General features: G+C 37.1%; 1 protein-coding gene across 5 annotated transcripts in view; it reads left to right on the plus strand.

Annotated features, from left to right (window-relative positions):
• Positions 1-12,083, plus strand: part of LOC127418341 (lipid droplet-regulating VLDL assembly factor AUP1-like) — a 32,011-nt gene that overhangs the window by 12,345 nt on the left and 7,583 nt on the right. For 3 of the 5 annotated variants that reach the window (XR_007893412.1, XM_051658921.1, XM_051658919.1), the window contains exons 6-8: positions 2,275-2,348; positions 8,101-8,167; positions 8,443-8,566. Coding sequence is in view for 4 of the 5 variants with exons in the window: in XM_051658921.1 (XP_051514881.1) it covers positions 2,275-2,348; positions 8,101-8,167; positions 8,443-8,566 (265 nt within the window). In the remaining variant the exon portion in view is untranslated. The remainder of the gene's footprint in view (positions 1-2,274; positions 2,349-8,100; positions 8,168-8,442; positions 8,567-12,083) is intronic. The other 2 variants (XM_051658923.1, XM_051658920.1) reach the window with 1 other exon arrangement.

Here is a 12,083-nt window from a genome sequence, read left to right on the forward strand (position 1 = left end):
ACAGTGCAATAGGTTCTGCCGATCGGCACATGGTGACCTCTGGCTCCTCGCTCCCATTACAGCACTGCAATTCAGAAATTACATTTTATTTGTCTTTTGGTGAACATTAGAGTATGTACAGTTGAAGTCAGAAGTTTACATACACCTTAGCTAAATACACTTAAACATAGTTTTTCACAATTCCTGACATTTAATCGTAGAAAACATTCCCTGTCTTAGGTCAGTTAGGATCACTATTTTATTTTAAGAATGTGAAATGTCAGAATAATAGAGAGAATGATTTATTTCAGCTTTTTTTTTTCTTTCATCACATTTCCAGTGGGTCAGAAGTTTCCTTACACTTTGTTAGTATTTAGTAGCATTGCTTTTAAATTGTCAAACATTTTGGGTAGCCTTCCACAAGCTTCTCACAATAAGTTGCTGGAATTTTGGCCCATTCCTCCAGACAGAACTGGTGTAACTGAGTCAGGTTTGTAGGCCTCCTTGCTCGCACATGCTTTTTCAGTTCTGCCCACAAATTTTCTGTTGGATTGATGTCAGGGCTTTGTGATGGCCACTCCAATACCTTGACTTTGTTGTCCTTAAGCCATTTTGCCACAACTTTGGAGGTATGTTTGGGGTCATTGTCCATTTGGAAGACCCATTTGCGACCGAGCTTTAACTTCCTGGCTGATGTCTTGAGATGTTGCTTCAATATATCCACATAATTTTCCTTCCTCATGATGCCATCTATTTTGTGAAGTGCACCAGTCCCTCCTGCAGCAAAGCACCCCCACATCATGATGCTGCCACCCCCATGCTTCACGGTTGGGATGGTGTTCTTCGGCTTGCAAGCCTCACCCTTTTTCCTCCAAACATAACGATGGTCATTATGGCCAAACAGTTCAATTTTTGTTTAATCAGACCAGAGGAAATTTCTCCAAAAAGTAAGATCTCATGTGCACTTGCAAACTGTAGTCTGGCTTTTTTTATGGTGGTTTTGGAGCAGTGGCTTCTTCCTTGCTGAGCAGCCTTTCAGGTCATGTCGATAAAGGTCTCATTTACTGTGGATATAGATACTTGTCTACCTGTTTCCTCCAGCATCTTCACAAGGTCCTTTGCTGCTGTTCTGGGATTGATTTGCACTTTTCGCACAAAACTACGTTCATTTCTAGGAGACAGAATGCGTCTCCTTCCTGAGCGGTATGATTGCTGTGTGGTCCCATGGTGTTTATACTTGCATACTATTGTTTATACAGATGAACGTGGTACCTTCAGGCATTTGGAAATTGCTCCCAAGGATGAACCTGACTTGTGGAGGTCCACAATTTGTTTTTCTGAGGTCTTGGCTAATTACTTTTGATTTTCCCATGATGTCAATTAAAGAGGCACTGAGTTTGAAAGTAGGCCTTAAAATACATCCACGGGTACACCTCCAATTGACTCCAGTTAGCCTATCAGAAGCTAAATTAGGCTTGACATAATTTTCTGGAATTTTACAAGCTTCTTAAAGGCACAGTTAACTTAGTGTATGTAAACTGACCCACTGGAGTTGTGATAGTCAATTAAAAGTGAAACAATCTGTCTGTAAACAATTATTTATATTAATTACTTGTGTCATGCACAAAGCAGATGTCCTAAATGACTTGCCAAAACTGTAGTTTGCTATTATGAAATCTGTGGAGTGGTTAAAAAATGAGTTTTAATGACTTCAACCTAAGTGTATGTAAACTTCTGACTTGAAGTGTATATGATCCATTCCCCCAGCTAGAATAAAGTATAGTGAGCACATTGTTGTATTGACAGGACTCACACTGACATTCAACTTTAGCATTCTTTTCTTGGTGTAGCTAAAGGGGCAACATTCCACACTTTCATAGCGTTTTATTTAATTTTTTTACCTGGAGTCTACTTATACATTCTAGTGAGCTGTCTCTGCAGGTAGCATTTAAGACATCATTTTGGCCACTCTAGTTTTCATAAACGGTCTTGCAGACTGGGGAGAGAGCTTTGCGTTGTCAAAGTTAGAGTACGTCTACATAGTTCATCTCTAAACTGAATTCAAAAGATCAAGACAAATCCTGTTTTTAATTATATGCCCCCTTTTAATACTTTACTGATACTTCAATCTTTTCTGATGCCGTGCTCCCATTAGCATTAGCAAATGACTTAAAAAAGTAATTGTCATAGACAATAGTATAACATGTAACTTTCATGTTAGCTTCAATATAAATATATTGTGTTCTAGTAAACATGAAGAACAAGATATATAAGGTATTTCTCTTTTCTTTTCAGAATACACCAGAGTCTTCATGGCTGGCAGAACTGTTGTGGGCCTTTTTTGTACCATTCACAGTGTACCATGTAAGGTACTACATATTACAGTCTCTCCTTTTTTAAATGTACAATCTGCTATTGCTGCTATCGACAGGCCAGGACTGGTAATACGACACTTAGGAAGCTTCTTAGTATTCTATAGCATCATATGTACCTAAGTTACAAGAGCGACTTCTGGGTCAGTCCATCTGAAGTGGCCCAATAAATGTAAAGTTGGTTGCGTGACCATTTTTAATGTTCCTATTTAAAAAAAAATTGAGTGATTATCTCTATGTATTTAAATTGCAAAACCACCAGTTTTTTTATTTTATTTTACTTGGTTTAGTCATGGCGGCCATCTTTGTGTCATTGTGCACGTAAAATTTTGGTTATACAGATGTTTACAGAAACCTCCATATCTCAGGTCAGGATGGTTCTAGCTCCTTGCAACAAAACTGATCTCTAGAGCACCATTACAAGGTACATGTACTGTACATATCTAAACATTTTTCACATTCTTGTTCCTGAGACTTAGAACTTCAGTCCTAATGTAATGATCAAGATCGCTGAAAGTTCCACATTTAGGGTCAATTTATAATTGGAAGGGTTCAAGTCTCAGTCCTAAATTTTTTTAGGGGGTACCTAGGTAAGTATAGTGTGCGTGCAGAACATTTCCGGTTTTAAACTTCTCTTATTTAATTTTTTATGGGTGTGAGAATGGGTGAAATTTTGTAACATTTCCCCTCACTTTTAGGTTGATTATCTCTGCTGGGGGACCAGATAGTAACCTGAAATCACAGATATAAGTCCTCTGTGGTAGCATTCTGCTGTAAAAAAGTTTTGTTTGAGATTCCACTGGTTACAGAGCTAGGACCTCAAAATGGCAGGATCAGAAAGTATTACCAGGTGCTTCTTTACATCTGCGTCACAAGAGTTTGAGGAACATGTAGTGATGAAATCTGTCCCCCTGATCCTACGGAATAATGACCAGTGGTGGTATTAGAGAGGCCAGCAGGGGGTGCTTACCCTGCAGTCTGTGTGGGTCCTAATTAGAGGTCGACTGATAGTGGATTTTTCCGATACCGATAACTAAGTTGGGCTGTACTTGCTGATAACAGATTAATCAACCGATAGTTTTTAAAACTGATACTGAATGAAAAAATAACACCCAAAGTAAAATAGTGCTGAACTTTATTACAAACATAAAGAGTACTGATTGAACTGTGAAAATGTATTGTACTTTTTAAAATGAAATAATATATATAAATATTAATAAATATGAACTCATATTCCAATTTTAAAGTCAGCTGGTTTTTAAATTGACGTTGTTTCCTTAGTCCACAAGAGGGTGCAATAAATACATAAACCATTCAGCACCATTATATTATTGCATAGAACATTCCTATCCTGACTGATGTGCATAAAATAAATAAATACATTTTAGTCAGCCAATATTCTCAAATGTTAAGTCAAAGTAAAATGAGGGGGGAAAACGCTTCAATAAACAGTTCACATGGTGTTACACTTGCACTGATCCCTACTACTCCAGACTCGAGCTTCATAATAACAGCAAAATACCACATTGTTTTTTATTCAGTACAGTTGTATATGGAGTAGCCACATTCCCAGATAGCAGTGGTATTCGGCTGAAGTCGGTGGTGAATCGGCTCAGACCATGGGCCCAGGTCAGGGGCTGTTCATACAGACGGAACTCAACAGATTGGAACCGAATGCAAGGATTGCGAGACAAACATTTCCAAGTTGAACATCTTTCCTGACAAAGCATTTAAACAACTCATTGCTTAATCTGAGAAATGCTTATAAGAGAGCAAGACGCAATGGCCAAAGACCTTCACCAACTGTAAGGGGCTGTTCACACCAAACGCTTTTGCAACCGTCCATTTGTCTTTCTATGGAAATGCGTGCTAGACGAACGTCTTTGTTTCCCTTTGTTTTTGTTTATTCAGCATCTCGTGCAGGAACGCTGTTTGTTAGATAATGTGTCTAATTAAAAAGAACTTTAAAAGCATATTGAGACGCTTGCTTTCTGTTAAACTGCATTTGTTGTGCTGTGTCTAGCCTTTTTTAACACAAGAATGTGATCAATCTGAAGTCATCGTATTACAGTGAGGATAATTTTTTTTAATTGAAATCGGATGCGTTTCTGATTTGTTTATACGTTTCTCTCGGCTGCACGAAGATATTAATTTGCTTTCTCACGTCACTAGCTTTAAATATGCAACTTAGCTGGCTAATGAATGCATAAACGTGACCAGCTGGATATAAACTAATGCAAATAGATGGTAACAATCGTGACATTTAAACATTTGGGTCAGACTTGCGTGTATTTTTGTCACATTGTTCTAACCGCTTGAGGTTAGCTTTAGGTTAGCATCCTCTCAGCCTTGCAGCAAACATACTGCTGTTCTCTACTAATGCAGCATCTAGTCAACAGATGAATTACTTTATAATGATATGACAACGTGTACTGTATACATATCTTTTCGTTGTTGATGTTTTAAATCCGCATCTGAAGTGTTCCGCTCCATGCAGAGTATAATCTCACGTGTCAAACACCACGAGGCATCAGTGAAGTGAAGTTTTTATTTCACCTCTAGAGGCAGCTCTCATACTGTATAATGACAGCGGACCCTTCCCAACCGCTCCAGCACCGGATGCAACGGGGAAAAACTATCAGTGTGGATTTTTGCAGATAACTGATAGTTCCAGAAATCTGTTATTGGTGCCGATTAATTGGCAAAACTGATATATCAGTCGACCTCTAGTCCTAATACCCCAGTATAGTGATGGGGACACTAGACTGTAAAAAAGCACCGTCTTTCGGAAGAGACGTTAAACCGAGGTCCTGACTCTCTGTGGTCATTAAAAATCCCAGGGCACTTCTTGTAAAGAGTAGGGGTATAACCCTGGCCAAAATTCCCCCCATTGACCCTTATCTATCATGGCCTCCTAATAATCTCCATCCCTGAATTGGCTACATCACTCTACTTTCCTCTCCACCAATAGCTGGTGTGTGGTGGTCGTTTTGGCACACTATGGATGCCTTTGCATTATCCAGGTGGATGCTGCACACTGGTGGTGGTTGAGGAGATTCCCCCTATACTGTGTAAAGCGCTTTGAGTGCCTAGAAATGCGCTATATAAATGTAAGGAGTTATTATTATTATTAGGCTTGGTTGAGAACATCAGCGATGAAAACTGTGACGTTTTTGTAAAATTCTTCCACCCTCCTGGACCAAGAACATCATTCAAGATATCTGCTGAGGACAATGTGTGGGTTCCCATGAACAATGTTCTCAGAAAACTGACACCTTCCGAGTTGACTGCTGCCACCGGATGCTCCCACAACATTTACAAGTGACTGAGTGAGGAAATCTCACAGCTTCTAATCAAACATGTAGATTGAAATTGTGGTGTGTCAATCATAAGCATAATTACTGTAAAATACTGTTCCTTTTTTTTTATTTGTTATGCGTATATTACATCTGTTCATTTCTCAAAACACATGAATAACGTAGGCTCTTCCACATATTTCTACTAGCCCTAGCTCTGTAACCAGTGGAATCTCAAAATCAACTTTTTTTTTTTTTTTTTTTTTTTACAGAAAAATGCTACCATAGAGGATTTATATCTGTGAAAATTTCAGGTTCCTGTCTGGTCCCTCACCAGAGATAATCCAAACAAAAATGAAATTATCTGTCTCGCTCCATAAAAAAAAAAAAAAATAAGAGAAGTCTAAAACATGAAATGCTCTGTATGCACACTATACTTACCTAGGTACCCCCTAAAAAAATTTAGGACTGAGACTTGAACCCTTCCCATTATAAATTGACCCTAAATGTGGAACTTTCAGCGATCTTGATCATTACATTAGGACTGAAGTTCTAAGTCTCAGGAACAAGAATGTGAAAAATGTTTAGATATGTACAGTACATGTACCTTGTAATGGTGCTCTAGAGATCAGTTTTTGTTGCAAGGAGCTAGGACCATCATGAGCTGAGATATTGAGGTTTCCGTAAACCAAAATTTGTTGTGCGCCATGACACAAAGATGGCCGCCATGACTAAACCAAGTAAAATAAAAATTAAATTAAAAAATGGTGGTTTTGCAATTCAAATACATAGAGTAATCAAAATTAAAAAAAAATAGGAACATTAAAAATGTTCAAGCAACATATGTTGGACCACTTCAAATGGATTAACCCTTCTGTAAGTCCAGAATGGACCTGTAAGTTTTAGTTCAGAATATTTGCATGTACTTGCCTAATGTTACAGATTGCACTTTTATAATTTTTTTATTTTAGTCATAATTCTTGTCTTTTTATGAGAACTTTCTTTAAATTTATTCAATATCTCATGTCATTGCCAGTTTTACTCTGACTAAAATGGCATATAATTTTACTTGACAAATAACAAAAAAAAATTAGTTGACAAAAATGTGCAAAGATTTAGGCTAACAAACATAACAGACCAAACTTCAACCAAAGATTTAAGTATTTTGACAAATGCATAGGCTACTTACAATCATTTAAACATATCAAATATATTCAAGATTTATGTTTAATATGTAAGATATAACAACATCAGAAAATTGTCCTAAAAACCTGAGCTTCCGAAATAATGGAATGTAATGAATATAATGAATATCAGTTAAACGAGTTGGTTCAAGTAATTAAAAGTAAGTTCTGAATTAAAATCAACTTCTTCACAGTCAGTATACAACAGTAGTTCTTTGGGGTTTTTAAATGTCACATTTGTGCATTTCGGTGAATCTGTCAAGAACATGTCCTGCTCATATTTCATCATTAAAAAAAAAATTAAGGAAAGAAATAAGAAACGCAATAAGAAAATGAAGCCTATTGTTGGACCATTTTATTTATATATAATATAATATAATTTATTTTATTTTTTCTTATGACATTCTCATTACTGTAATGTGAAAAAAATATATATATATTATTTAAATTGTCATGTAAAAGTATTTGTACATTATGGCTGTATTTGACATTTTTGTACTGCATGCTGATTTAAAAAATATAAATTTATTACATAAATGAGAATCTAATGAAATTCATCTTTGAGAGTCATGTAAAATACAAACAAACCCAAAAGTAAAATGTCCTGATATATTACAGTAATGAAAATTTGTAGGGAAAATGTGGATAATTGTCATGAAAATAATGTCACAATGAAAAACAAATCAATGAAAAAATAATCTTAATGGTCTTAATGGCTTCCTTTGCTTTTGTGTGAAGTTTAGGATATTGCGTTAAAGGCCAAAGTATACTTCGGTTGTCTGCTGATCAGAACACGCAAAGTATGCATGATGCAAATTTCGTCATCTGCGCGTACTCTCCGTGAAGTCACCAACATACTATGACTGGGTTATTTTATAGATTTGTCGTTCTTTAAAATAGATATATAAATAAAAAGTTACAATATTATAATTTTTTGTCATTAACAGCATGTTTTAATTAAAACCATTTGATTATCGTCATTATGCATCTTTTTAGTCTTGTCATTTTCGCTATTGTTAACAAAATCAAAAACCCTTACAAATAGTTTGTTTTATGTATTATTATATAGGTGTTTTCTGTTTCATATATATATATATATATATATTGAGCGAATAAAGGAAATTAAGAAGCACCCTGTATTCAATCCGTCTTTTAAATCTTTTAAGAAATATCCCAGCTTTTGTTCAGTGTCGCAAAGTTTGTCCCTATACAACAATGTAAGATGTAGTTTCTTTGAAATACTTCTTTCTCTACTCTTTTCTAAACCAGATGGCTTCCTCCGATATCTAGAGAAGATGGTGAAACTCATCAAGAATTTGCCAGCAAAGTCCAGGAGGTGAAACTCTTATATTTTGTGTTATTAATTGCCGTGGAATTAAATGATGTGAAACACTTTTTTGCAATATTGCATGTCGAACTGTAGTGATTACCTCAAAAAACAAAATAAAAAACACGTTCAAACAAATTTCAGGAACGATAATTTATTTCATTGTCTGCTGACATGCCTTTTCATCTACAAAACCTTCAGATGTATTGAAACTTCTTGTCCAAAGCTTTCGGAATTGTTTTGCTGGATTGTTTGATGTAATGTCCATTGTTTCCCTCTGTCAGCTTCTGGCGACTGAGCTGGGTGTGATCTCCACACAGATCACTAAAGCAGATAAAGCAGAACACATCAAAAGAAATAGACACACTGTCCCTCAGACTGCACACTCAAGTAAGCACGGATTTTATGGTGAGAAATGAAATCATAATGTAAATATTAAAAAATGTGTTGTCTCTCTGCCGATGTCTCTAGGCCTGGGTATTGATACAGATTTCCCGATTCGATTCCGATTCACAAGCTCTCGATTACATTTTGATTTTGATTCGATATCAATTCATATGGGTATATTTCGGTTATTGTGTCCATTTTGCTTTCGTATGAAAAAAATCTCTCTCAGCTCAAAATACAACTGGAAAATATAAATTTTACTAATTAGATTTGATCGTTAGTTTTTCATCATATTGGTCACATTTTAGCTTTTTAAAAATTTACAAATCTGTGTATTCCAGCAATAAATGTCTTGAAATTTTGTGTGTGTGTATGTGTGTATGTATAGTATATATATATATATATATATATATATATATATACACACACACACACACACACACACACACACACACACACACACACACACTCACTCACTGATCAGCCGCAACATTAAAACCACCTGCCTAATATTGTGTAGGTCCCCCTCGTGCTGCCAAAATAGCGCCAACCCGCATCTCGAAATAGCGTTCAGAGATGCTGTTCTTCTCACCACAGTTGTACAGAGTGGTTATCTGAGTTACCGTAGACTTTGTCAGTTTGAACCGGTCTGGCCATTCTCTGTTGACTTCTCTCATCAACAAGGCATTTCCGTCCACAGAACTGCCACTCACTGGATGTTTTTTTGTTTTTAGCACCATTCTGAGTAAATTCTAAAGACTGTTGTGTGTGAAAATCCCAGGAGATCAGCAGTTACAGAAATACTCAAACCAGCCTATCTGGCACCAACAATCATCCATGCAATTATCTAATCAGCCAATCGTGTGGCAGCAGAGCAGTGCATAAAATCATGCAGATACGGGTCAGGACCTTCAGTTAATGTTCACATCAACCATCAGAATGGGGAAAAAATCTGATCTCAGTGATTTGGAGCGTGGCATGATTGTTGGTGCCAGATAGGCTGGTTTGAGTATTTCTGTAACTGCTGATCTCCTGGGATTTTCACGCACAACAGTCTCTAGAATTTACTCAAAATGGTGCCAAAATCATCCAGTGAGTGGCAGTTCTGCAGATGGAAACGCCTTGTTGTTGAGAGAGCTCATCAGAGAATGGCCAGACTGGTTCAAACTGACAAAGTCTACGGTAACTCATATAACTGCTCTTTACAATTGTGGTGAGAAGAATAGCATCTCAGAATGCTTTTCTGAGATGCGGTTTGGTGCTGTTTTGGCGGCACGAGAGGGACCTACATAATATTAGGCAGGTGGTTTTAATATTGTGGCTGATATATATACAGCTGAAGTCAGAAGTTTACAAACATCTTAGCTAAATACATTAAAACTTTTTCACAATTCCTAACATTTAATCGTAGAAAACATTCCCTGTCTTAGGTCAGTTAGGATCACTATTTTAAGAATGTGAAATGTTAGAAAAATAGAGAGTGATTTATTTCAGCTTTTATTTTTTTCTACAAATTCCCAGTGGGTCCGAAGTTTACATACACTTTGTTAGTATTTGGTAGCATTGCCTTTAAATTGTTTAACTTGGGTCAAACGTTTTGGGTAGCCTTCCACAAGCTTCTCACAATAAGTTGCTGGAATTTTGGCCCATTCCTCCAGACAGAATTGGTGTAACTGAGTCAGGTTTGTAGGCCTCTTTGCTCACACATGCTTTTTCAGCTCTGCCCACTCAATCCCACAAAATCGGATTGAGGTCAGGGCTTTGTGATGGCCACTCCAATACCTTGACTTTGTTGTCCTTAAGCCATTTTGCCACAACTTTGGAGGTATGTTTGGGGTTATTGTCCATTTGGAAGACCCATTTGCGACCGAGCTTTAACTTCCTGGCTGATGTCTTGAGATGTTGCTTCAATATATCTACATAATTTTCCTTCCTCGTGATGCCATCTATTTTGTGAAGTGCACCAGTCCCTCCTGCAGCAAAGCACCCCCACAACATGATGCTGCCACCCCCATGCTTCACGGTTGGGATGGTGTTCTTCGGCTTGCAAGCCTCACCCTTTTTCCTCCAAACAAAACGATGGTCATTATTGCCAAACAGTTCAATTTTTGTTTAATCAGACCAGAGGACATTTCTCCAAAAAGTAAGATCCCCATGTGCACTTGCAAACTGTAGTCTGGCTTTTTTATGGCGGTTTTGGAGCAGTGGCTTCTTCCTTGCTGAGCAGCCTTTCAGGTCATGTCGATATAGGACTCATTTTACTGTGGATATAGATACTTATATCTTACTTATACTTATACTTATATCTTACTTATATACTTATATCTTACTTATATCTTACTTATACTTATATAGATACTGTTTCCTCCAGCATCTTCACAAGGTCCTTTGCTGTTGTTCTGGGATTGATTTACACTTTTCGTACCAAACTACGTTCATTTCTAGGAGACAGAATGCGTCTCCTTCCTGAGCGGTATGATGGCTGCATGCGTCCCATGGTGTTTATACTTGCGTACTACTGTTTGTACAGATGAACGTGGTACCTTCAAGCGTTTGGAAATTGCTCCCAAGGATGAACCAGACTTGTGGAGTTCCAAACAATTTGATGGCTGATTTCTTTTGATTTTCCCATAATGTCAAGCAAAGAGGCACTGAGTTTGAAGGTAGGCCTTAAAATAAATCCACAGGTACTGGTATTGACTCCAATTAGACAATTAGCCTGTCAGAAGCTAATTGCCTAAAGGCTTGACATCATTTTCTGGAATTTTCCAAGCTGCTTAAAGGCACAGTTAACTTAGTGTATGTAAATTTCTGACCCACTGGAATTGTAATATAGTCAATTAAAAGTGAAACAATCTGTCTATAAACAATTGTTGGAAAAATTAGTTGTGTCATGCACAAAGTAGATGTCCTAAACGTCTTGCCAAAACTGTAGTTTGCTAATATGGAATCTGTGGAGTGGTTAAAAAATGAGTATTAATGAGCTCAACCTAAGTATATGTAAACTTCTGACTTCAATATATATATATATATATATATATATAGTGCATCTGGAAAGTATTCACAGCGCTTCACTTTTTCCACATTTTATGTTACAGCCTTATTCCAAAGTGGATTAAATTCATTCTTTTCCTCAAAATTCTACAATCAATACCCCATAATGACAACGTGAAAGAAGTTTGTTTGAAATCTTTGCAAATTTATAAAAAACAAAACAACAAAAAAAAAAACACATGTACATAAGTATTCACAGCCTTTGCTCAATACCTTGTTGAAGCACCTTTGGCACCAATTACAGCCTCAAGTCTTCTTGAGTATGATGCTACAAGCTTGGCACACCTATTTTTGGGCAGTTTCTCCCATTCTTCTTTGCAGGACCTCTCAAGCTCCATCAGGTTGGATGGGGAGCGTCTGTGCACAGCCATTGTCAGATCCCTCCAGAGATGTTCAATCGGGTTCAATTCTGGGCTCTGGCTGGGCCACTCAAGGACATTCACAGAGTTGTCCCGTAGCCACTTCTTTGTTATCTTGGCTGTGT

The sequence above is a fragment of the Myxocyprinus asiaticus genome, chromosome 27 (assembly GCF_019703515.2).
Source record: "Myxocyprinus asiaticus isolate MX2 ecotype Aquarium Trade chromosome 27, UBuf_Myxa_2, whole genome shotgun sequence".
In the NCBI taxonomy this organism is placed as follows: Eukaryota; Metazoa; Chordata; class Actinopteri; order Cypriniformes; family Catostomidae; genus Myxocyprinus; species Myxocyprinus asiaticus.